Source organism: Eupeodes corollae, chromosome 1 (genome assembly GCF_945859685.1).
Source record: "Eupeodes corollae chromosome 1, idEupCoro1.1, whole genome shotgun sequence".
Lineage (NCBI taxonomy): Eukaryota > Metazoa > Arthropoda > Insecta > Diptera > Syrphidae > Eupeodes > Eupeodes corollae.
Genome location: NC_079147.1, coordinates 172,882,382 through 172,909,961, shown reverse-complemented (window position 1 = coordinate 172,909,961; position 27,580 = coordinate 172,882,382). Strand labels below are relative to the sequence as shown.

General features: G+C 34.0%; 3 protein-coding genes across 4 annotated transcripts in view; 2 read left to right on the top strand and 1 right to left on the bottom strand.

The window, feature by feature from the left end:
• LOC129953996 (lysosomal alpha-mannosidase-like) overlaps nucleotides 1-27,580 on the top strand; it is a 424,309-nt gene that overhangs the window by 222,942 nt on the left and 173,787 nt on the right. The window lies entirely within an intron of this gene.
• Nucleotides 620-11,121, top strand: LOC129954002 (DNA-binding protein RFXANK). Of its 2 annotated transcripts, XR_008782624.1 has the most exons (3): nucleotides 620-919; nucleotides 1,084-2,438; nucleotides 10,961-11,121. XR_008782624.1 is itself a non-coding variant. In XM_056067591.1 (2 exons), the coding sequence occupies exons 1-2, from the start codon at nucleotides 870-872 to the stop codon at nucleotides 1,865-1,867; spliced, it is 834 nt and encodes a 277-aa protein (XP_055923566.1). In that variant the 5' UTR covers nucleotides 620-869; the 3' UTR covers nucleotides 1,868-2,439. The 2 variants fall into 2 exon arrangements, 1 of the variants encoding a protein (XP_055923566.1); XM_056067591.1 differs by lacking the exon at nucleotides 10,961-11,121 and having other exon boundaries at nucleotides 1,084-2,439.
• On the bottom strand, nucleotides 8,144-17,234 carry LOC129947104 (transmembrane reductase CYB561D2-like). The gene is made up of 4 exons (XM_056057540.1): nucleotides 17,059-17,234; nucleotides 16,791-16,983; nucleotides 16,422-16,717; nucleotides 8,144-8,278 (listed from the first exon to the last, which is right to left on the bottom strand). Exons 1-4 carry the CDS (start codon nucleotides 17,155-17,157, stop codon nucleotides 8,144-8,146), a joined length of 723 nt encoding a protein of 240 aa, XP_055913515.1. The 5' UTR covers nucleotides 17,158-17,234.

The window sequence follows — 27,580 nt, the reverse complement described above, 5'->3', positions numbered from 1 at the left end:
CTATCAACCATTCCTCTGGAAGAATTTGTCAATTCCTCGTTCGTAAGAGGCAGTATCCGTGATGGCATAGGCAGGGATCCAACCCAAGACCTTTGGCATGACAGTCAAACGCACTAACCATCATGCCACGTATACTGGTAATTCTTCATATAAATTCAAATATTTTATATTTGGTTTTGATTTCTTCTTTAAAATTTTAAATAAGTTAATCTAAAGTTGACAAAAGTCTTTTCTGAGCTTCAAGTTTATCATCACTTTCCATATCGTGATATATATTTATCCAACATTTAAAAGTGTCGAGTAGCATTTGTCTGGTTCACTTGGTTTACGCAGATTTATCACATGAATACGCTGTATGTTTTTGGATATAACTTTGTACATGTGTTAGGACCTTTAAGAGTATAGAAATTCCAAACACTTCCCCCAAGAACCAACGCCTAATCTACGATATTACCCTACATCTGCTGTCTCACTTCCATCTTGAGCATACATACTATTCCCCAGGCCATCTATCTTTTACCCTCTTATACGGTAACAAAAAAAGGAACTTGGTCTGAAGAAAGACACATTTTTTCTCATTTTTATTCTCTCACTCTCTCTTTCATCCCGATGAATGATGGAGGAGAAACATAAAAAAACGGCGCAGCGCAGTTCATTTCATACTACATTCACTAATTTTTCCCATTTCTGGCCAAATATCGTCGGCAAAAGTTAACGCGGTGTGAGTATATTGTTCGCCGCCCTTTGGTCGGCCATTTTTTAATTTTGTTTACAATGAAAATTCACTTCATTTACCAACCAAAAATTATCACGGAATTTGAGGAAAAGAAAAGCAAAAATTAAGGTTTAATTAATTGCCTAAAAAGTGAATGAAAATGTCATCGAATTCACCTCCAAATTCGGACACTGAAGATAGCCGGTAAGTACTGTGAAAAAAATATTATATTAAACAATGGTGAAAAAATACATAATATAAATACAAATATGATTAGAAATATAAACGTATATTTCATTTCTTGTGCGTCCTCATCAAAAATAAAACCAACAAATACAAAAACCTATTTCACATCGCCATCACCACAGCGGATCACCATCAAAATGGAGTCGAAATCCGTTGCAGTTAACTTTGCTTGGAGTCGGCGGCGTTGGCAAGCGAAAAAGTGCTTTTCTACCATACCGGCCCCAAGTTAGTCCCGCTAACAATATCCCTGTTATAAGTGTCGTTTCATCTTCCAGCGCCACCTCTCCCTCTACTTGCAATTTTACTGCTAAGAACAGCACGCCGCCATCCACGGTTTCGTCAAAATCAAATTCCACGGTTTTGACAAATCTTCAGCGTGGAAATACGGCGGCAACTTTCTGCTCAAGCGACGTCCAATTGAGTTTCCACGAACGCGCCGGCCAAGGCGAACTCTCTGAAGAACAAGTGAAGGCCGCGATGGCATCGAAGACCATCGATTCCACAGACAAAAATGGCTTCACTGCCCTGCATTGGGCGTGTCACTATGGTCAAGTGGCAACTGTGGGACAACTGCTTGCTACCCGGGTTGTAGACGTGAGTAAATTGGCACCGGATATGGTGACTCCGCTATTGTTGGCTGCAGCGGGTGGTCATCATGAAGTTGTACGACTTCTACTTCAGCATGGGGCCGACGCTCGGCACGCTGACATTGTCGGTAACACACCTCTTATGTACGCCGCCGCTGGTAATCATCCTCATACCTGCAACGAACTGCTTTCCAAGGATCCCGATCCAACGGCAACGAACGAGCATGGCGATACCGCTTACAGCTTAGCCATGGAAAATGGTGCCAACTTATCGCAAGCCGTTCTGGAGCATTACTTGACCGCTTTATTGTCCATTTAGAAAAGATTTGACACAAAAATCATTGACCAACATAATTTAAATGCCTCAGAGAAAAAGAAAAAAAAAAGATCTCGACTAAATACTACTACTGGCAAATGTTTCGATTTTTTTTACTACAACTACTAGGAATACTATACGCAACGACGGCACCGCGCAACCTCAATAAATTCTAGTGTGTTGTTGAAACCAAAAAGCAAAAAAGTTAGAGAAACAAACACCAATAATGAATTAAAAAACTGCTAGAATAGGATGGATTGCTGGTTATTTGAGAGTGGTAAGGAGAAGAAGAAGAAGAAGAGGTGGTGGTAATGGTAAAAGTTGTGGTCGGTGGAGCAGGTGATAGGGCAGAGTAGTGGGTATGTGGACTGGCAGCGCTGCATTCCATTCGAAATTCTTTCCACCTTGCGAAACGATGATGTGTGATGAGTTAAGTTATGGAATCGAAGATAGGGCGGCATTAAGAAAAAACGTAACAAGAAAAAAAACTACACGGAGGAGGGGATGAGGGATTAGAGAGGAAAACATATCGCGCTGATGCGTAGCTGTGGTCACGTAAACGGAATTAATACAGGTGAGAAATACAATCCAAAAAATAAGAATGAATTAAAATGCTTAGAATGAGTAGATACACATCGTGCTTCAGCGTTAAAATCATTGTAAAATAATAATTAGAAGAGAGAATGAATGAGTGAGTTTTGTACCAGCTAACTATGGATGGGACATACCATATAGATATGGGCGCAATCATAAAAGTTTGAGTAGAACAGTGATCTCCTGCTGGGATTTTATTTAAAATTCCCTATAAAAAAACTATATTCTCGGCTAATTTCAAATTCATATTATTAATATTTTTTCTTTTTATTTATTATTTCTGTCCGGTGTTCTTACCTTTGTGTTGACAAACACAGTTCCCTATCCGGTTGTGGTTTTTTCACTAACATATGTATCCAATACTAAAATGGTTTAAAGCAGTGTCTAGATTCCAATTACCTTAAAGGGATTCAAAATAAATAACCCGTGAATTGTTTTTGGTTTCCCCTTTTTGTTTATGTTATCCAAAAATCAAATGAAATTGAAATTAAGTGTATCAAGTGGCGTTTTGAAGAATTTGACTTTTCTTTAAAATCAGAAAATGTAGGTACTAAACTTTCTAAATTTTGGGATGTTATAAATAGAATTTATTTAAGAAATATAAATAGGAAGTTTGATCCCGCTTTCTGATACACTGTTAACATTGCTAAATAAACTGTATTGCTGCACTCACAAAATTAAGTTTTACCATATCTCTCGAATCTGTTTAAAACTGTCCCATTGTCGATACTTATTTTTAATAGGCGAGCCATAGTATTTCACCTGCAATGTTTGGCCTTGTTAACGACAATGCTGAAACATTAAAATGTGTTATGGACAATGGCCTAGTCATTGATAAAGCATCGTTAACCGTCGTTCAGATGGGGAATTAAAACGAACCTTACCTTATATAATATAGTTTTGCAAGGTGTTGTGTCTCTACTCTGTATATTTATATGCTGAGTAATATGTAATGTAATATGTAATACAGGTGACGGTTATGGCGTCGAAACTAGGACTTAATCTCCGAAATCAGCAAATTCTTGTACCCATTTTTTTTTTTAACAAATGAAAATTGCTGGAACCATTAACCCTAGAACCCTACCCAGGATCGTGTATCACGCTTTGCTTTATTTGTTTGATAATATATGTTTAGAATATCAAATTAAAATGTGTGCCAAATGGGTTCAATAGATGTGTTAATAAAATGTTTGATTTACTCTTTTCAAATATTAATGAAATCAAACCTGGCACCCAGGGTAGGAAACGTCTACTCCCAATATGGGTAGTGTTTTAGGGTTAACCTTAATAGATGTCACAGAATTTACAATGAAAAGACATGTTAACAAACGTAATGAAACAAAAATACCAAAGAAAAGCCGGTAAAATTAAAGAATTCGGGGTCATTGTTGGACACATTTCGTCCATGTCTTTATGCGTTTTACATTATTTTTATTTTATGATCCTTCCAAAATATGTACCTACTCTTTTTTGTTTTAAATTACCTAAATTAATGTATAAAGGTAGTTTAAATGCGTGGTAAATATTTTGACGATCTGGAATAGGTATGTATATAGGAAAAAAATCAATCAACATATTACAAAAATCTTAAATCTGTATTGTTACTTTTATGATTTTCAAAAATTATAAGTAGGTATGTATGTAGGATGATAGTACCTACCTACTATGTGAAAAAATAAAAAAAACATCAATATATTATGTGCGTATACCTATTTGATTGCACGTTACCGACCCACAACGCAAGCTAATAGCACCTACTTTTTAACACTCCATCTGGGCATCATTTTTATTCTTGCTTCCCCCACCTATCTTCAGCAAAAGAATAACTGTATACTGACAGTACAGCTACTCGTCATCAAATTCCGAGCATTCCACTAAACAACGCAAACACATGAATGAATTCCCCATTCTTAATGCATAACAGGTGAATTCACATAAAACAACAACTACCAACAAAAACAAATTAAACTGAAAGAAAAACCAGAAAAAGGCGGCAAACAACTGACTAAACGAACGAAAACTTTGTTGTCTGATAACACACAAGTAGAGTATTATAAATCTCTTTGCGCATTTTCTTATTCAACTCGTTCAGTTCATTGACTGGGTGAGTGAGCGAAAGAGACAGAGTGGAAAAGGTGACAATAACAGAACATATTTGTTGAGTAGATAGGTATTTTACGAAAAACTAAGTCCACTAGGAGTTTGTGAAGCTGATGAAAGAGGTTATCTGAAAAAACTAGTCTTTTTATGTTTGTATTTTATATAAAAAGAGGAAAAGTTTTAATCATATCTATAAACACTGCCAAACCATTAGGATCTGATCTGACTGTACTAGTGTCTGTTTCGAGAGATTCTATGGCCATCCAATTTGCGTTTAAGTCGCATCACGTTGAAACCTAGCCTCTTAAAGTACCTATATTTCCCTCTGAAATTTTTCCATTTTGTTATAGCTCGTGGTCGTCGATTTGTGAGGTAACTAATCGGGTATGTATATTATTCATTTTTGTGGCGGGCATAAAATTGCAGATAACAGACTTGTCATTTTTTCCGTTATACAAAAACAAAGTGAACGCGTTTTTTCTTATTATCTTTCCTCTGGAATTTCTTAACAAATCTAAGAAAAACACCACATGCTATTGCTCAACTACATTCAAACTAATTTTTCAAACACCGAAGCCTGAAAAATTTTGAACAAAAACATAAAACCCACCCGAACGAACGACATCGACGGACGAGCTGCTGTATGATAGACAGACAAACACTTGTGCAGGTTTTGTCGTCCATTTCCTGTTTGTTTATTCGTTTTGTACGTTTCTTTTTTTCTTACAGGGATATACACACAGTCAATTGATACATATATGTATGTAAATACAAATACATATTCTTTTTTTTGTAAATCCAAAAGGATAGGAAATTAATGCCAGAGAATTAGGGGAAGCATTTAAAAATACAGACAACAGGGCAACAAAAAAAAAACAGGAGAAGTCATCATATGGAAAACGATGGTGCTGCGCGTAATGTTCATTATAGGCATGTTGTTATTTAATTCTATTTTTGATTTTGTACGTAAGTACGCTAAAAGTTCAGTGGTGTCGAAATACATACCCATTATAGGTACTTAAATATGAATAAACCAAATAATTTTTCAAACCTAAAAGCAGATATGTAGATATTCGCTTTGCGCACTAAGTTTAGTGTTTTCGGTTAACTCTGTGGGATGTTTTATCATGCAAAGCAGTTTTTGCATGAGATTTTAGAGAAGTTCAAGTTTTGTTTTAATGGTGCACAATATTAATATAGGTTCCTATTGAAATTCGTTTCGGAATCTTTAAAAAAAAAATCTAATGTATTAGCAGAGCAACACATTTGTTTCATATAATTTAACGGTGTTTCCTTTAATACCTATATTAAAATTGTTTTATTGGGTCATCTATTATATAACACGAAAAAAATAACTTTCTAAATATTTAACGGTTAAAAAATAATTTTATTTTATTTAAAGTTAAAATATTCAAATATCTTACTGTAATCATTTCAATATTAGTATAGGTATATATTAGAATTAGATTAATTAGCTTATCTGGTGAATATTTGTTTGTTAAGTTGTATGTTGTTGCTGCAAGTTGTTTCAACGTTAATTTTTTAAATATTATGAAGGGCGCAATAATTAGTACGAATTTCAATAATTGTGAATATTTCGACAGCTCTGATTCGTTTAGCTATACACTCTTGAAAGACATCAAGCTCCCCTATAGATTTACAAATTGAGTACAGAAAACAATTTACCTTGAGCTAGGCAGCGAGGGCGAGAAGCAACAGACCAGGAATGGGTAAACAGCAAGCTGAAAGAGCAACCAGCTAAACTAATGAAATAAGGAAGTCCATAAAATGTGTGGAATGAGATGCGAAAATAAATATAAAAAAAGAGATGCGCAAGAGGGAAAAATCAGCAAATGAGAGATATACTCCGAATAAACACCTAATCACACTCAAGCTCATCATGGGCATTCAAAATATAGTGTTGTATTTTGTATGATCAATGTATGTGTGTTATACACTTTTTGCCGCGTTCGTCTCTTTTTTGGTTCAACGCCCTTAGTGTGGTCTCTTCGTTTGTAGTGTTTCTGTTTGTCGTCCCCTGTGCCACGGATCCGTTGCCTGTGCCTGATGGTGTGGAGGAAAAAGAATTATTTAATGCTGCTACGGTGCGCATTATTATTTTTTCCCCTTACATTGCGTTTGCGGTTAATACGTTGTGTGGAATGTATTTGTGGATTCTAATTCAAAATTTTGTAGTGTAGAGACAGACAAATAGTGGAGTAAAGTAGAAAGAAGAATATTTTTGTCCTACTCTCGAATCAATTGGATTCTTGGTTTTGTTTTGTTGTTTGAATGTCGTGTGGTATTTTTCTTTTTTTTTTTGGCGGGTGTTTTTTCTTTCTCATGTTGAAATCTTGGCCGTTCGAACATTGCGCTCTGCGTTATGTGGGTTTTATCGGTATTCTTCCGTCGTAGTGGACTGTGTTTTTCTTCTGTGTGTTGCTGTCGGTCGGCGACTTCTTTTCTTTTATAACTTTTTTTTAAATTAATTTCATTTGAAATTGTTTCCTTTTTTTATTAAATAATTAAAAGTGCACAGATCAATGTTTAACTATGAGAAAGTGTAAAAAATTCCTGTAACATTTATTGCGTCATTAGTTTTCTTGTTTTCACTCTTCCTTTCTTGAAATAATTGGAATACACGTTCAAATTGGTTCTTTTGAATTTATTGTGAAAATATACCGTCAGCTGAAAAACATTAAATTATTAGACAAACGAAAAAGGGAGGATATTAATATTTATAAAAAATCTCCCCCATATGCGTACCTAGCTACTTATCTATCTCCATATATATTTTAAAAAGGCGTGTAAGTAAACCAAAAGGCGAACGGCTGTGGAAAGAGGACTCAACAAGAAGAGCGAGTGTGCTGAGCCGAAGCGCGGCATTGGTGCGCGGTGTAGTGTTGTGTGTGGTGTATTTTTTAATAGTAAAATAAGGTCCATTCCATTTTACGATATTTTATTTTGTGTGCTTGTTTGTTGTTTCTCTACGTACGTATACTACTGTGGGCTTCTTTTCTAAGCATACTAAAATGAAGAAAAAAAATACATAAGTACAAACTACAAGCTTCATTCGGAAATTCGAGTTGTATTTTCCATCCACACATAGTACATATTTGTCTCCTATACTTCTTCGTTGAAAGAATTTTTCATGATTTTTTCTTTGGATTCTTGTATGTTTCCTTTTTTTTTTATTTATAAGTTTGCTAGAAGAAATTTTCGCGTCTCTTTTTCGTTGGAATTTTGTTTTGATTGAAAAATATTTTTCGCTGTTTTTGTTGTTTTGGATTGCATGTTGTGTTTGTTGTAATAAAAAGAAAGGGAATCAAAAGTGACGCGCCTGTTTTTATACAGAATTTTCCTTCTCCCCAATGGAAGCACAGAACGTTAAAAAGGACGCTAGTAAAATTTGTGTGTCTGTTTTCTGATTTAAGTAAATCCAATGAATACAAATTAAACGAATTGCTTTAGAGTTATAAGTTATTTGTGTAATTAAATGTTTTAATTTGTTGGTTTCTTTTAATTTTGTTAGTATTTGAAGTAATATCCGGTATGTCGATAATATTTTTTTTTTTTAATATTTTTCTACAATTCGACGCAACTGTTTCGGCGCTCTGATGTCGCTAGTGCTGCTTCTGCTTTTAGCATACAAATTTTATGTGGGTATAGTTTTTTTTGCTGCTGTTGCGAGAGTATAACAGTTTTTGATCGGTCTCGTGTCTACATTTGTGTATAGAGAAAGAGTTCAACAGTTTGGCGTGGTTCTTATAAAACATTGAACTTATAAAAAGTTAAAATGTGTGGAAATATACAACAAAATTTAAAATGCAGGTGGAGTCTCTGCTACCTAGGATAAAAGCTAGCAGTGAGGAAGAGATGCTTTGGAATGTTATTATATTTTTTCCTGTATGTCGTCGTCGTCTTAGATCTCATTTCTCATACATGGGGGGATGTTTTTCTTGGTTGTGTTTTTTTCTGTTCTCTAATTTTGTTTTACCTTTCATTTTTCTATTTGCTTTTTTTTTTGTGATAAAAAGTAGTACCTACCGACGCCCTTTTTAAATGTGTGAACTGTTTTTTATTTTTACCTGGAACTATGTGTAGGGTGGAATGGATGGATCAGAGGAGAGACCTAATTTCATTCTTAAAAATAGTTTTTTCTCCACTCCGTTTGTTAATTTGGATATGATGAGTGTAAAAATACAGCCTACGAGATTCAATCATAATCAACAAAAACGTAAACACGAAATTGTGTGCAAAGATCATAATAATTTACTATAATTTTCCAAACACTGGTAGGTACCTATACCTGTTGTTGAAGTTTCTACCTACCTAGTTAGTTTTTATTTCAGTTATGTCTCCACTGTGAATTGTGGTTTTTCTTCATTTCATTCAAAATGGGTTACGGAGGTAAATCGTAGAAAATATTACAAAAAAAACGGGTATTTCGTAAAGTTTAACGTTTCTGGTAAGAATTTGTGAAATATTCTTCAAACAAACAGTTAAGTTGAGATAAAGTTCAAATTAAAATTGTAATGACCATGTTGATATGTTAGAAGTTAGATCAAATCTAAGTTCTACGAGAAGTTGTGTTAAAAACTCCATAAAGTTCTTAAAGTTGCTATACTTCCTTATTCTTAATCTACCAAGAAGTTTATATACCTACATATCCACCATTTTAATATGTTTATTATAATGCAGTATATTGTGTTGGTGCTGGAAGCATTCATGTGGAGCGCCATTAAACTGCATTAGGATAGTTTAGGTTTGACTGAATCAAAACTATTAATTCTGTTACTTTTCTTGAGAATAGAGCTTTGAATTGTGGTAATGTTAAAAATGTTCACAGGTTCTCAAAACAAAGTTTCAAATTTTATTTTTTTTAATACTTTTTTTCGCATTCAAAACAAAATGCATGGGCTTGACTACAATTATTTTGTTTTCGTTCTTTGTTGCCTTGTTTTTGTTTAAAACTCCAAATAGTACCATGACTTAACAAAATACAATTATTATACCAATGTAATGTGATACAATTCTCTCCTTCATTCATGTTAAGCAGCACATAACTGTTTGTATTGGACTTATTTCGTTATCTCAAATCTGATGCAACATTCCAAATATGCTGTCCTTCGCCAAATTACCCAAAACGCATTTTGTCAGCAATTTTAAATAATGTTTAAATTTCATTGGCATCAATATTTTAAGGCGCCTGCCGCCCGCGATAAGACTTGTGACCGTTAATGTGAGAGGAACAAATACAAAATGTTTACAATTAAATAAACAAAAGTATCAGAAGAGTGCTCTTATACCTTAATGATTTCATTGCACTTTTAAATTTAAAAAAAAAACTGAAGAAAATAATATACAAAAAAATCACACGACAAATATGAATGGGAATACCAAGACATTTCTCAATCAATATTTCGTCAGTTTTTTTTTTTTAAATATACATTGATACGATAAAGAAGATCTTCAATGAAACGAGCGCAGAAAATTAATTCATAATTTATTTAATAAATTTACTTATTTTTTATTTGTCTGACTGTACGTTTGTGTGTGTCGTGAACTGAGTTATGGATTATCATATTTCATTTTCAACTTCGTGATAGTAGGTAGATTTATTTCATTTTTTGTAATCGTTATACCTACATTGATATTGTGCGTTACTAAGTCGATGGCATATTAATATGACCCTCTTTTAATAAGACGTATGTAATATTTTGTTATTACTTAAATTTGGAAAACAATCAGTTAGTAAATATGGGAGTTGTCACATTCTTCAGAGTGGCTGCGACATGGTATAAATTGTATTTGAAACGCATATCACAGCCAGCTTTGAGGAGCGAGACGATTCTTCGTAAGTCAACTTTAAATACGAATTAAAATGTTAAACGTACTAAACAGGTTTATTTTTGGTCTTTTAAACAAGTATAAATTGCATTGGTTGTCAAAGCCTCACAAAGTGACTGTGAAATGGTTATTGTTAGAACGCATATCACAGCCAGCTTTGATGAGCTTGGTTGATCAAAATATTCAGCAAAATTATCTCTATAAACAATAAATGTACATTTTAACTCTATATTTAAATATTAATTATTTTTTTAACAAGATTTGTAAGAATCCTTTACCCTAAGCAATGTTGCTTATCTAAGCCTCATCAAGTGGTTGTGATATGGATATCTAACGCATATCACAGCCAGCTTTGATGAGCTAGGATAACCAATGGAATACAGCTATATACACTATTTTTCTTGTAATCATGCAAATAAATTTAGTGTTGTTTTTTTGTCATCATATCATTTTTCATGAGTCATTAATTGCAAAAAATATGTTTTCAATATAAATCTCTTGCTGCTGTTTAAGGCATTTTTGTTCTTTTTATATTTCTTCTTTCTCTTTTAGGTAAAAATTTGGTATCGAAGGATTATTGACTGATCATTTTGGTGGTAATAGTAGCTGTTGACGGTGTTTGCTTTATGAATTGTTAACTATTTATTTTTTAAGTGATATACACGTTTTATGTTTACTATTTATAAAAATAAATAATATTCTTTTATAAGTAATTTAATTTATTTTCGTTTAAAAGTAGTATAAGCCCATCTTTACTTAAAAGCAAAATTTAAGCAACAGTACATTTGTGGGAGTTTTAGCACCCACTATCCTTCAGTAGGTATCAGTTTTTAAAACACACATATAAGTGATTATAAAAAAGTTGGATAACTTTTGAGGATATTTTGTTGAGTATAAATGTAATAAATCGAAATTCGATTCAGGTGTATATGATGATTGATGGTTAATCTAATTTAAAAGTATTAAGATCACTTAGTAATAATTTAAAATAATTATTAATAAGTAATCCTGGGAGAAAATACTATATCAGTTTGAAAAACAGACTTTACAATTAACGTAACGTTATTCATTTATCTTTTACTACTTTCACATAGTTTTACTAATTACTTCTAAGTAATCAACAAACAATATAAACAAAATCTAACAATATTATTCTTAGAGCCATAGGACTGACGAAAAAGACGAAATTTGAGAATATAATCAGGACTAATGTTTTTTTTTGTAATTTCGAATATTAACAAACTACATTTTAACAAATCAAAATCTAATATGAATAAATAAAAATAAACTGTATATTAACAAAAAAAAAAAAAATAACGTCTCACCATAGGACTGAAGTGTTGACTGGCTTAGTACGTGTACAAGTTGGTGGCTGTCAAATTGTGCGACCCGCAACCAACTTTATTACCAACATTAAAATTCAAAGTGGGATTTGACGTTGAGTCGGCGATATTTCACACGAATTTCAAATTGATATAACAGAACTAAAATGAAACTGAACACAAAATGTCTTATTTTTTTAAAAAATAAAGCAGAGAACACTGCATTATGAAAGTTGTAGTACATATTTAACAATATAAATACATCACCGATTGTAGTACATTGAAAAGTTTTCTTATAATAACAAAAATTGAGTGACTAAAGGTCTTTCCATTGTTTTAAAATAAATTGTAATCTCTAAAACATATAATAAGACTGTATATATTGGTTGATGATATCTAGTTACTCAACTTTTAAAGTTGTTGAAATACAGCCGCTTTAAAACTTGTTTAGATATTATATAGGAATCAATTAAAATGTCACCAAAGCAACAATGAATTGTGACAAGTATAATCTGAAAATGTAAATCGAATTGAATTGAGTTGAATCAGCTTACACCGACGGATAACTCGGTGACAGAATATTTGACTATCTGAAATATGATACTCAACTATCACCATAGTCGATTCCACCCCAGATGAAATTACTGTTGACAATAAACGCAAACGAATTAAGGACAACGAACTTCGGATATGGAATGTTGGGTTCCTTAATAGACCACTCGCTGCCGAATAATTAGCAGAGGCACTATACAGCTATAAAGCAGATATTACCGCCATCCAGAATATGCAATGGACTGGGAAAAAAAGAGAATGAAAAACTGCGATACTTACTATATGGTGACTGGTACGGAGAAAACCAATTCTCCGGGAATTCCCTTCAATTCAAAACTAATCGTATTGCCTTAATGGATATGACCCCCATTATATTTTGAATTATTTATTTTTTGTATATGAAAACAACATTTGTATTTTACTTCCTTAAACTTTTTTGCTAAAAGTACTACTTTTGACTGGACCAAGAACATAATATGAATCGGATATTCAGCCCTATTCCAAAACACAGCACAAATTCATCAACTTTTGACCAATTGACGATCCAGGGGGGGGGGGTCATATGAGCCAAAAAGCTTATACAGTTAGGTTGTATAAGTAAAGATTTCATTTAAAGATTTATTAGTAATTTAACGACATTCACCAAAAAGTGGTTTGCTGTCAAAAACAACTCAAATTTTGATTTTCGCTCAATTTAGAAGTAGAAAAAACTTAAGTCATGCCTTAAATTATTTTCATAAAAATTGTTTCTAAGAAAAAGCATATATTTAGGTTCTTTAGAAGAAACCTTTAATAAGAGATCATCAACTTTATATTAAGTTGCCTTTGAATTCCTTAAACTAGCCTTCAATTTTATTATTACATTTTTTTTGACACATAAATAGTGATCATTGAAGCGATTTTTACTGCGGCATATAGGAACTATATAGCAAGTTTTGCATTGCAGTTTTTCATCCTCTTTTTGCCCGGCCCTTCCTACTATTTCCTGGATGACGGTGATGTCTGCTTTATAGCGGTCTAGGGGCTCCGCTAATTCTTTGGCCGCACGTGATCTGTTAAGGGACCTACCATTCCGCGTGCATATCCGAAGTTCGTTATCCTTGCTTCGTCTGCGTTGGTTGTCAACAGTAAATCCGTCCGTATCCGTTGGTGCTTCGCAATTATTATAAAAGCTTTTACGTGGCCAGGAAGTCACCCGACCGCGACGGCACAACCCCCAACCTGGAGGGCCAGATCCTAAGTATAACGCCAAGGATGGGGAGCCGGATAAAACCGCTCCTTATAGGCCTGGGCTCCGAATATAAGGTGTTCACTAGTAGTTCAACCTTACTGGAACTGTAGACGCCACCGTTGATTCCATCTCGGGAATTCCTCCGCTGCCGTATGGATAAGGAGAGGTGCCTTAGTAGAAACACCTCTCCCCCCTCTCGTTTGCTGCCCCAACAACTTTCCACTAGGGTTGGAACCCAATCTCCAGTTGAGGTACTAGGCACCCGATGTTCACCACGGGGAGGTAAGAGTAGGAGTTGGTAGACAGAGGTGGGTTTTGAGAAAAACCTGTGGAAGCTTGTCCTCTTGAATGCACATGTCTACCATTTGAACATCAAAAAAGAGGCTGGGATGCGACCCATACTGATAACTTCCCATCCCGTCTGTCGATTTATCTTTTTCAATTCAATTTTTACCAAATTTACCTACTATTTTTTGTAGATTTTATTTTTTATGAAAAATGGACTGTTGGATTTTTATATAAAAATTACTGAATATCGAAAACAATATTTCTTGTGAAAATAAGTTTGAAGCCAATATTTTTAATTTTCGAAAAGCTATTTGAGTCGAAAGTAAATTCTTACCAAGTTTTAGTATTGTTTTTTTAGAGTTTTATTTTTTGTAAAAAAAAAACTGTCAATTCGATTTTTTTTCAAAATTTTACCGAATGTTGAAAACAATATTTCTTATAAGATAAAATTAGTTCGAATCCAAAATTTCAAAATTTTGAAAAGATATTTGAGATGTAAATCAATGTTTACCAACTTTTGTTAATTTTTTTTAGGTTTTTAATTTTTTGTACAAAAACTGTTAATTTAATTTTTTTCAAAATTTTACTGAATGTTAACAATATTATTTTTTGAAAGATAAAAATAAATTAAAGCCAATATCTCAAAGTTTTGAAAAGATATTTGAGTCGAAAATCAATTTTTACCAACTTTTATTAATTTTTTTTTTAGTTTTTTATTTTTTGTAAAAAAACTGTCAATTCGATTTTTCTCAACATTTTTCAAAATGTTGAAAACATTCTTCGTTCCTTTCTTAATTTCAAAATTGTTTTGGAGATGAAATCATATTTTAGCAGAATTTATATGTCTGTTGAAATATAAATACTGAACTAACCAGATACCGAGGTACTTCACTACACTTTTGCTCGTTAAGTGCTGCCCGTTAAAATTAACGATTACCATATTGCGTCAATTGTTACACTTATTCTTCGTGGCTCTTGCCAACTGAGTCCGGGACAGTATTGTCTCCACAATTTCGCTGAATCTTGTCGAAATCACGCTGAAGAGAATTCTAATAATCTCAACCTTTCGGGCCGTTCTGTACGCAATTAGATCGTCAGCGTACGCAATTGCCTTTGTTAGACTCCTATCAGATCGCTGTTGGTGTAAATAATAAAGGGAATCGGCCTTTTCCAAATCAACCACAACAGCACCTGTGTATTGTTGTTTTGAATTATTCTATTGGATATCAGAAACGAGTTTAGCCGCAGCATGAATTGTGAAATGACTCATGACCCACCTTGAACCCGAAGTGTTCATCCGAAATTATTTTGTTGTCCGCAGCCCACTAAGTCAGATGCCTTTGCTGATTCTCGGAAGAAGACTTGTCAACCAAAGATTTGACGGGTTGAAATTTGTCTTTCCCTTTTTCTAAAGAGGATGAAACACAGCGGTCCTCCAATGCACTGGATAATATGCATTATTAAGCCTTAATTGGTTAATGTCTTAGTACAACGTTTGGATATACCATTGACACCTGCTGACTTTTTGTTTTTTTGTTGAATTGAAGATACTCGCCGATTATTGCATTTGCCAAGGAATCATCATTGAATCGCATGAAACCACTGTTCTTAGATCGCCATTGTGTCATATCATTTCGAAAGTAAAAGTGACTGTTTTCTAGGTCGTGGTTGGTACGTAGTGCGTCAATAGTCGCGTTTCTGTAGGCGTCCATTTGGTCCCGTTCTTTGTACTTGGTATTATCCGTTCCATCGTCCGTTTTATTGTTTCGTCCATCTGTTTCAAATCTTGGTCAGTGTCAGTATTTGTATGGTGGGGCTATGTCACTCGAACAAATCTGTCTCGCTAAGGCGTTGGTGAAACGAGGCCAGAGCATCTTGCTGTTATTGTAAGAGTGCTCCTCCAACTCCACGCGCTCGTTTTGAATCTACATTACAGCAGCTAGTCCGCATTGATCACTGTCGTACTCGACTGTCAGTAAGCAGTTTCGAGAGTGATTACCCACTTCGTCTGTAACTGTCAGTCTGGTGTCGTACATTAAAAGATCCAGAAATACAGTCCAACGACTAACCGTCACGTACAGCGATACTGATCTAGTCAAAAGGATAAATGTCTACGACATAGATAGCTGGATCATGTACATCAACGCTACAGCCTAGAAGGTCTTCAAATCCAATACCGATGGGCGATGAACCGCCACTGACCTAGCACAACCAGGTGGGAGATGACATCAACCAACTTGGAGTGCGAAACTGCAGACGCAAGTTGGTTGAGGCCAAGGTCAGTCCCAGAATGTAACGCCATCTTAAAAATGTAATACATTGCTTTTTATTCTCTTTTTTTATTTATTTTTTAGATTTTTATTATTTATTAATTAAAATTTATTATTTTATGGATAGATACCAAAAATCTAAAAATAAAACCAGACTTACTTTAGAATAAACTATTCCTTAAAATCTGCAATATAAATAAATGGTAAATTAACTCCTTAAGGTATCCGTTGAATTTTGTCATCAACTATAAGTAGGTATTGCAAGAACTATTAGCAGGTAAAAAGATCTTGTATTACCATTACTTTTACTTTATTTATCTTAAATAGTTCCATACATTTTTTATAATTACTATAAAGGGCCCATATATTGTCATCATTAAACTAGCCACAGTTGCAATTTTAAGAATAAAAACAACATTATTAGCTGATGAATGATTAATTTCCAATGGTGGTGAAATCCTTCCAAAAACGTATGTATTCAATCCATAAATTAGGCTAACTATAGCTGTTGTGTAGCTCAATAGTCCCAAAATCCCATGAATGGATTTATTGAAAAGTGGATAAATGTAATTCTTTAATTTGGCCGAAAAAATAGCACTTAAGCCTAAAATTAAATTCACCAAACACAGAAGAAATGCTGCAAACCCTTATGTTGGTATAAGAAGATTGGCACATGACTAAGAGGTTCTTTTAAAAATTAAGTACTTTGATAACCTTACCAAGTTTTCCATGTAGCGTTGTGAAGTGAACTTTATCAAAATTCATGCGAATAATAATTCCGGCTATCCCAAGAATTGATCCCAACAATTGTAGTGTGATGTGAAGTATAACCTTTTCTTGACGAAACCAGGTGTGCGTTACCGAGTTGCCTTTGTAGTAGGTCAAAATTCCCTCCGCCATTAGAAAGTTAAACTTAATATAAAGGAGATTGAAATTCTTGCTCTTTACTATCCCATTTTTTGCAAATGTTGAATAAAGATTACTCACTCCTATGGTACACAACAACGCATGCCATGGAACGTCTCCATATTTGAGCCTTTGAAGACACAAACAAGTTATATAAATTGTTACAAACCCTATAAGCATACGATTTATAATCCCAAGAAAAAATTCGAATCTTTGACTTTTAGTTATTGTAATATAAGTCGATTTTGAGTTTTCCATTCTTCAGCGAATACGAATATGAACTGAGAGTACTACCTCGTACATAAAATTGTATTGATAAGTGGAAGCACTTAAGTTGTATTTTATGTATTCCGCTGTTAAAGGAAGTAATGATAGTGGAAGTAAATAAAATTATTTTTTCCAAAGGAAAAGAAACATTGAAACCATAAATCAGTTAAGTGATTGTTTTCTGAAAACATGACAATGATAACATTATTAAGAGGCTATACCAGTGGGGCAGTACGAATATCAACGACAGAGGTGAGTCTCTTTTTGATTATATTCTTGGTACTAAGCTCTTAGTAAGTAATGTTGGTAATGAACCAACCTTCATAACTAAATCTCGACAAGAAGTCTTGACAACAAAGTCAATGACCTTACCTCAGCTATCAACAGATCGCTAGAAATTGCTTGTCCACTTATACACATAAGAGTAAAGAAGAAACCACAATGGTGGACCTCAGAGCTTGACTCGCTCAGGAAGGAATGCAGGAAACTTTTCAACCGGGCCAAAGCTGCAAGACTAGCCTCTCATTGGGACTCCTACAAAGAATCCCTAAGAATCCACAAGAAGGCACTAAGGAAATCCAAGCGATCTTCTTGGCGATCCTTCTGTGGCATGATAGCAGAAAGTTCTGAAGCCTCTAGGTTACGGAAAATTCTTTAAAATAATCCAGCTATGCCAAGCTGCTTGAAAAATATAGATGGCTCCTGGACAAATTCAAGTAATGAATCGCTGAACTTATTGGACACTCACTTTCCTGGTAGTTCTCTTACCAAAACTTGCAACAGTTTTACACGTTCAAGTTCAAATACAACATATCCACAAGGTCTAATCACAAAGGATAAGCTACAATGGGCTCTCAACAGCTTCAAACCATTTAAAGCTGCAGGACCAGATGGTATAATACCAGTCGAATTACAAAAGGCTTCTGATATAGTTGCACCAATCCTTGAGGCAATTTTTACCAGCTGTCTTTACCTGGTCCATGTTCCATCGGCATGCAGAGAAGTTTAAGTTGTTTTTATACCTAAAGCAGGTAAATGCTCCCAAGTCAATCCTAAAGATCTACGACCTATAAGTCTATCATCATTTTTTCTTAAGACCCTGGAAAGATTGATTGATATCCATTTAAGGGCACGTAAAGATACAAGACTTCTGTCTTCGTCTCAACATGCCTACTGTAAAGGTAAATCGGTGGAAACAGCGTTACACACTTAAGTACGCACCATCGGATATTCCCTACATCATAAAGAGTTCACTATGGTTGCTTTCCTTGACATCGAAGGTGCCTTTAACAACGTGGACACATCTGCAATCACATCTGCACTGACATCTCTAAATGTAGAGAGTTCGCTTCGGGAGTTAATTCATTTAATGCTTAATAGCAGAATAATTAACTCAAAACTGGGCAACTCTTCTAGCAGACGATTCGTTAGTAGAGGGACACCGCAAGGTGGTGTTCTATCCCCTCTCCTCTGGAACCTAGTGGTGAATGAAATGCGGACGACGTTGCTATAGCAGTTTCAGGAAAGCATCTTAATATCCTAAAAGAACTCTTACAAAATGGCTTGGACAGACTAATACTCTGGGCTGATCGGTGTGGACTGGGTGTTAACCCACACAAAACCGATCTGGTCTTATTTTCGAGGAGATACAAAATTCCATTTGTCAACCCTCCTTACATTAAAGGAATCCAATTAAAATTCTCAGACGAGGCCAAATACCTAGGTCTTGTCTTAGACAAAAAACTAAATTGGAAACGCAACGTACAGGAAAGAGTCAAAAAAGCTACTGTAGCTCTCTTTTCTTGCAAAAAAGCTATTGGTAATAAATGGGGTTTACAACCCAGAATCACGCATTGGCTATACACATCGGTAATCAGACCGATTTTAACGTACGGTGTAGCAGTATGGTGGACTGCTTTAGAGAAAGGTATAAACAGGGATAAGTTAAATAAAGTTCAACGTTCAGCCTGCCTATGTATAAGCGGATCGCTTCGCACGACCCCTTCTGCGGCACTGGACACCTTGCTCTACCTTACACCTCTTGACATATTTAGCAAACAAATAGCTGCAAGCTCTGCTATTCGCCTCAAAGCTTCGTCGCAGTGGACTAACAACAACATTGGCCACTCCGTAATTCTAAGGTACTTAGAATCAATTCCAAAGCACACAGACTACACCATCCCCCAACTACAATTCGACAAAAATTTTCAGATTTCTATACCTACCAGATCTTTTTGGGAGGATAGGACATTCTTGGAGGATGAGTCAATCCATTTTTACACAGATGGCTCAAAAACCAAAGAAGGGGTCGGTGGAGGTGTGTACTCTGAACGACTAAAATTGTAGCGTGTTCCAGGCGGAACTTTTGGCGATTAAGGAAGTCTTGTCTTGGCTCAAAGAAAACGTGATATCAACATCTGATATCCGTATTTTCTCTGACAGCCAGGCCGCTATCAAATCTCTGGACTCTGTCTCTACAAACTCTATAACAGTCCATAACTGTCGATCATCTCTAATGGAGATGGCGCAACAGTTTAATATTCACCTTTGCTGGGTGCTGGGCCATAGAGACATTCCAGGTAACTGTAAGGCAGATGAACTCGCCAGGAACGGTACAGTACAGCCCATCCTACCACGTTTGGCAAGTACTGGCATACCAATCGCTACTTGTAAACTGTTGCTAATGCAAGACGCTGCGAGGAGGGCAGGCACCAGGTGGAACAACATCTTCACGTTTCAAGCCACAAAAAACATCTGGCCAACACTGGATATAAAACGTTCAAGGTGCTTGCTCTCTCTAAGCAGATCGCATATAAGCTCGATAATAGGTGTCATAACCGGACACTGTCTAATAGGAAAGCACGCCACGAGACTAGGCGTATTCTCAAATGACTTTTGCAGAAGCTGTATGGACGAGGAAGAGGAAGAAACGGTTCTTCATCTTCTCTGCACATGCCCTGCTCTAGCTTGAAAACGCAAGAATTACCTAGGAGAATTCTTCTTTAACGATCTAAATCATATCGGTATAATCGGCCTCTAACGTTTCGTAAGGGACTCAAGCTGGTTCCATTGAGCTTAGGAGGAAGCCTCAAGATTTATGTGGTATCACAATGGGCCATTAAACTGGCCTAAGTGTGTCCGTTTCCATCTTGGACAGCCACTATAACCTAACCTAACCAGTGTAAGGTAGAAATGGCGATTTCAAGGCAACCTATGATATCCAATTAGCGTTGTAGTGCGCTTTTGATAATACCAGTGTTAACGGTGGAAGTTGTTAATATTTGTTTGAAGAAAAATGATGAATTATTTCTTTTACAATTGAGAATAAATGTGTAACGTCTATTGCATTATTTTGTCACAAACACAATAAGGTTTTACCAAAATCATTGTGTTCATTTTATAAAGAAAACTTATATATGTATGTATATTGATTAAATTGCGTATACTGGTGTCTGTGGTTTTTCATTGTTTTGACGGCTTATAAAAAGCTACAGACACTCATAAATATCTACTTAAAGTTTTCATTGAGAAACATATTGATATAGAAAAATTCGTAGACACATTTTTTTTTCAGTTGTTCACAATTTTTTAATTGATAAGTTATTGAATAGACGTTTTTTTTTAGATAAAGATATTCAATGTGAGCTTCTTATCAAACGAACATATGTACATATGTACATAGGTACATATATGTATGTAAATAAAAATTCCAATTAAAATTTAGTCCATAATTGGCATGAGTCATATTGGAGCACTATTCTAAAAGAAAAAGCAATTACTTAGTTATGCACATAAATACGATGCTTACTTTGCGCAGCGTTTGAACAATATGTTCCTTAAGTGTAAGTTTTTGGTCTAGATAAACCCCTAAATATTTCACACTCGAGTCCCATTTGATATTAACACCATTAACAATAATCTGATTATTGGGGAGATAGCAAGACTTTCTTTTTCGGCTGAAAAAGATAGCTTGTAATTTCTCAGCATTCATCTTAATTTTCCACTTTTGATAATAATCCATCATAAGTGCAAGTGCATGTTGTAAATTTGTCTCAATGTTGAGACTAAATTCATGCGATGGAAAGATGCCAGTATCATCAGCAAATATGGCTATTTCACATTCTTGCAGTTTGGGAATATCAGATGTGTAGATGTTGTATAAAAAAGGACCCAATACTGATCCTTGCCGAACACTTGCATTAACATTATAAGAAATTGAAGGACAATTATTAACATAAACACTAAAACAACGGTTAGAGATAAAACTTTGAATAATTTTGACCAGATGCATGGTGTTATGTTTAAGTTTTTGTTATAAAAAATTAGTAAAAAAAAGAACAAAGAAATAAAACATTAACCACTTTGTAGAAATCAATTTTGAATTATATTTTTAGTCACAAGACAATGTATATTCGATTATAAAACAATTCCATTAATTATTTGACATTTAGCTCATTTGTGGACTGTATTTGATAATTTTTAGAAGGTTTGTTTCCTTCAAATGTTGAACTGTCTTCTCTCCGTAAATTTGTTCTCATTTGTAATTGTACTTTCGTACACATGGGAAAGCCAAAATGTACCATCTAGTGGACAGTTTCATCATGCCACACTGAGTCAAAAGCCTTTTCTATATCTAGTAAAACAAGCCCAGTTGATTTACCTAGAGAACGATTTTTCTTGACATGTTCACATACTCTTAAAATGCATCCTAAATCCAAATTGTTCATTTGGAAAAATATGTAAGTTTTCAACAATTTGCAAAATTTTACATTTAACAATTTTTCCAATATTTTACTTAGACAACTAAGCAAACTAATCGGTCGATAGCTAGTAGGGAGTTTTGCAGATTTCCCAGGTTGTGGAATTGGTATGACTTTTGCGTTTTTCCATATCATTGGGAAATACTGGGGTGACAGCACGTAACTTGATACAACCGAGTTTAGTCGATACAATCGAGCATTGGCAGCACACATTTTGGTTCAATCGAGTGTCCTCGATTGTTTCGCCAGATGCGGCAGCACACAAACTTCAAACTAACGTTTGAAACAAAAGTTTTCACTCGACAGAAAATAGTTATCGTCAGGAGTAATTTTTGTGTTAGAAATATGCAAAAACAAAATAATGTCAATAAATAAAAAACAGACTGAGATTTTAACCAATTTTATGAGTTCTCACGTTGGTTTAGGGAGGAAAAATATAAGTACCTACCATCAACGCAGCCCAGTATTCCTGGTAGTTTAAATTTCCTATGTACCTATAATATAATAATACTCCTTGCTGTCTCCAAACTTAGAGCTATCAAATTTATTTCATTGCGGACAATACTTATTTTCCAGGACAACCAACGTTCGGCGAAAGAACTTGGAAACTGTTGTCTGTGCCATACTTAGCAACACATTTGTTCCAACATTGGCTAGGAGATTTAATGTTGCACAAAGCTGTTGAACTGATGGAGCTTATGTTCTTTTTCTGTCTTCTGGAAGATCTAACGAGCTGAGTATCTTGTGAAAACATTCCTTATTGACTCTAAACTGTAAAATGTTTTACAAATGTTATACCTACATGATCTTTCTTTTATTTTTGAATATATACTCATTTTTACTCAATTCGAATGGGTTGCTATTATCTCTCAAATATCTTCTTTTGATTTAAGTACTGGACACTTCATCGCCTTCACTTTCACTCTCCGAATCAATGAAAAACATTTCGGAAAGGACTTAAAATTGAAAGTAGAATGAAATAATTTCAAAATAAACTCATTTGACATTTCATTTTATAATTCACAATGACTTTTTTAAGTAAAAGTCACAATGGAACTCGTCTCAAATTACGTGCTGTCAAAAATAATTTGTTTCGAGTTGATCGACGATCGACAATCCTCGATTGTATCAAGTTACGTGCTGGCGCCCCTGCATTTTAAGGCATGTATTTATCAAAAAAGGAAGATATATAAGGCCTGCTTTAGGTAGATTTTTTATATAAATATTTTTAATTTTGTCTAGTCCATCAGATTTAATAGATTTAAGGTCGGAAACTAAATGTTCCACATATACTGCCTATTTACAAACTGATCCCTCGGAGTATCGATGTTTTGTGAGTTTATAATGCTGAATGTTTGACTCACAAGATTTTGAGTTGTGACATCACTAAGGTGTTGTGACACGGTATGATTGTTCAGAAATGATGAGACCAATAAATTAGCTTTATTTGAGTCTTGATAAACCACTTCGTTTCCATTTTTCATATTTGGAATTCGTCTATTTTTGTTTTTTATAATTTTGACTATATTCCAAAAAGGTTTTTCATTTTTTTCCAATTTACTTAATTTATCGTTCCAATTTCTATTTCTGTGTTTAATAATTTCTTCATTAATCTTAATCTTATATAATTTAGTTTGATCACGATATTCTGGTAATCGATAACGTTGCCATTGCCTGTTAAAGTAATTTCTCTGACGTATTAATTCCAGAATGTGTTCAGGCATTTTAGCAAAGAAAGGTTTTTTAGACTTTTTTGGTATACATGATTTTACCGTGTCAAGAATTTGATTAGAGAAAGTATTGACATGCATATCAATATCTTCTCTACAGCACACTCTATCTAAATCTGTAGAGACTGTTCTAAGTTTAAATTTAATTTCTGATCTAAAACGGCACCAATTAGCATTTTTAAGATTCAAAAAGTATTCTTCTCTTTGCTCAACCAATTCATTCATCTTGCATAGAACTGGAATGTGATCAGAACTTAAATCACTGATTGTCTCAGGCTGATTGAAAAACGAAGGTGTATTTGTTATGAATAAATCCAAAACTGATGGACTTCCCCTTGACCCAGACGGAAAATAGGTTGGACTAAACGGAAACAACATGGAATACGGATACAAACACGACGTACTCACAAGAACATTACCCCAGGAGCACGAACACAACCCCAGTCCCTATGCCTACAATTTAGGTCACCTCCAATTATATAATTTTTCTCATTCTCATTTCTTATTAATAATTTTCTAAGATCTCTCTTAAAATACATTCTTTTTTCTTCATTAGAGTTTTTACCAGGAAAATATACACAGAACATTTTGAACGTTGAATGACTCCTCAATCTTACCTCGATACCAACATTTTCTATTAAACGAATCCTCACAACGGGCAAGAGAAAATGCGGTAGCATTTATAATTTGGGGTGGAAAACACTATATCTGAACTTAACCATGTTTCTGTTACAAAAGCTATATCTATTTTATTGTGGTTCAGAAAATTTAAAAATTCGATTTATTTTATAATATTTAAATTATAATCGAGCATATTATTTGTTAATATATTACTTGACATTGGAATATGAAAACTTAGTAGCTAACTGTGCGATAGCTTGAAATTGATCTTGTTTTGTTTTACATATACTTAATTTATTTATCATCTCCATTACTAAAGTATTAAGTTCTTCCATCGAGAATAACTCATTACACGGAGCAGGCGTTTGTTTGTTTTGATAAGCTGCACTTGGTTGTGTATTCACCACAGGTATTATATTTTCCCATGATTTTTACTTGCTACATATAGGAACTATATGGCAAGTTTTGCATTCGTGCAAAATTTCGAACTCGAGATTTTAATCAAACATGATATTACGATGGTAGACAAGTCGAAAAAAGTGGGTCCCGCGATTCCGTCCGGTCGGTTTTGTCTGTCTGTCCACGCTCCTACAGCCTAAACCATTGGATCGATTGAGTTCAAACTTGGAAGTTAAGGTTTTGAGCAGATTCGCGTTAGGCGTTTTTTTCATTTTTTTTTTAAGATCAAAACTAACAGTGGCCACCATACAATTTTTTTGGTCAAAAAACGAAAATTCGAATTTTCTCAAAAACAAACCGATAGATTTTCTTTAAATTTTCTCTAAAATTTTATTTTTTAACTTGGCTTCTTTTAATAAGAAAAACAAATTTTTGTATTGCTCAGGAAAGGTACCGCTCATACAACCGTTATTTTGTTTTTTAATTTACTCAGCAACATATGAACCGATTTCAATAATTTTTTTTCTGAATGAGCTCTTATATTGCTTTAACAATATTTGATTATCAAAAGTGCAATTTATTATTGTTTGGATTTTTAAAAAAATATTGAATTTTATTTTTTCAAAATTCGATATCTCAAAAACGGGTCAACATTTTTTTACGAAATTCAAACGTAAAGCGTATATTAACAACCTCTAAACAAGTGCTTACCAAAAATATTTTTAGAACAAAATTTAAAAATTTTATATATAAAAAATTAATTTAAAAAAAAACCGCTCTAACGATTTTCAAAAAAAAATTTTGAAAAATCAAATGTTTTTTTATTTATAAAATGGCATTTAAATTTTTGAAGACAAACTTATTTTTCAGGCAAAATTTTAAATAGTTTTTTTTTTTTTTAATATTTTAATTGTGCATGAGCCCGAAAGAGCGCATTATTTTAACAAAATTGTAATTACATTCCTAGCTTTTATCTAAATTAGTGCCTTTGGTACATATTTATGTATTTTTATAACTAAAATTATTGTAAATACCAACGATATGGCCGCCCATGTAGCGCAACTGTGATATATTTAATCAACAATCTATTTTAAAGTGTCTATCAAGAAGTATTATCTTGGCACTTTGGTATATTAGATTTTAAAATATTATTCTTTAAGAATAAGGTTGTTTAACACATATTTTACTTGCTTTCGATTACATAAAAGAATTAATACTTAGTACTAGTTAAAGAAACGTACAACCTCTACAACTACTGCTTACGTGTTACTTCATAACTAAAATCCAAAGCGCACAAGAGCCTGACTGTAACCAACACATGAATAGCAATTTCTTGAACTTTCACGAAAAAAATAAACTGAACGGAATAACTCCATGTTTGCGCTGAAAGCTTGTAGGAAAGAAGGATACCTACCAATGACATTCTTTCACTATCATCATTAACATGTCATTATCTATCTATCTGCATAAAGCTGAGCACACGAAGTGAACTATTCTATGTTCGTTTTAGACACCTACCTAACTACACAATCAATAGGTGATCGCTTTATAATTTAAACATACATATTCTTCCTCTTTCTTATCTTCAGATAATTTACTTTCCATCCTGGTTCTTCTAATGATGAAATGTCCTAGGATGAGTTGTGTGGATGAATTGCGGGTTTTTTTGACAGATCAAATGGCATTTATATCTTTGAAGACAAACTTATTTTACAGATATATTTATTTTAAAATCTAATATAAGTACTTTTTTAAACAGACTTTTTGCATACAGTAGCAAGTTCGTGCGACCCAGTCGTGCATTTTATTTTATTGTAAGATTGTTGTGATGTACTTGTCTTCCATCCATTCGTTGGGGTAAAGCTGGGAAATCATCCATTGACAGATGAGAAGAGTTGAACTTCTGTATGTTGGCGACATTAATGATCTTTGGCTGATCGAGAGCTCCAAATTTATCATAATATTTCTAACATTTCGGTTGGTATTTTATAAATAAATGCTGCAGTGATGGGCTTCCAGTCAAACTGATAAAACCACGTGTTATACAAGTCCTTCCATTTTGCGCCAACAAAAATGTGATTTTCGCTCATAGTAGCGCTCACTAATAATTTGGCGTTTAATAGATCCTTTGGTTCCAATTTTCGCACTAGTTGTATTTTAAAAGGCTTCACACATATGTGCATATGTAAATCCTGGCCGATAAAGCTTTGATATTTTCTCGGATTAACGTTTTGCAGAGGTTTCCTTAAATTGAATTGTTATATCTCGTCATTGGGTAGAATCGGTTTTGAGTTTACTGATTGTAGTTGACTAGGACTGTGCCTTTCTCGAGACCTGCACGATACAAAATTGAAAGTTAAATTTGTACTTTACCTATACATATACCAAAACCTTAATTTTTTATCATTTGGAGTTAAGCATTTGAATGAAATGAAGTAAATATTTAATTTTTTTAAATTAAGGATCCAATTGAAGCATTGGAGATATGCATGTTTTAAAGTATAAAATTTATTGAATTGTATTTAATTAACAATTATTAAAACTGCAACTTTTATACATACATGTTGTTTTTTACAGGCAAAATTTCTTAATTAAGTTTACTTTTTATTTGTATTGTTTTATATTTTGCACTGTATTTTGAAAGTCAGGCTAAGAATCATAGAGAAATATACTTACCAAGAGAACCGACGGCCGGTACCCGTCTTGCCTTAAACACCCTCAAATTTTATTTGAGGTGAACTCTCTCAAATTCCGTATCGGAAATACATGTGAGTGGTGGGAAAAAGACAGTGTCTTGTCAAAAATGACAGTTTTACAACATCAATT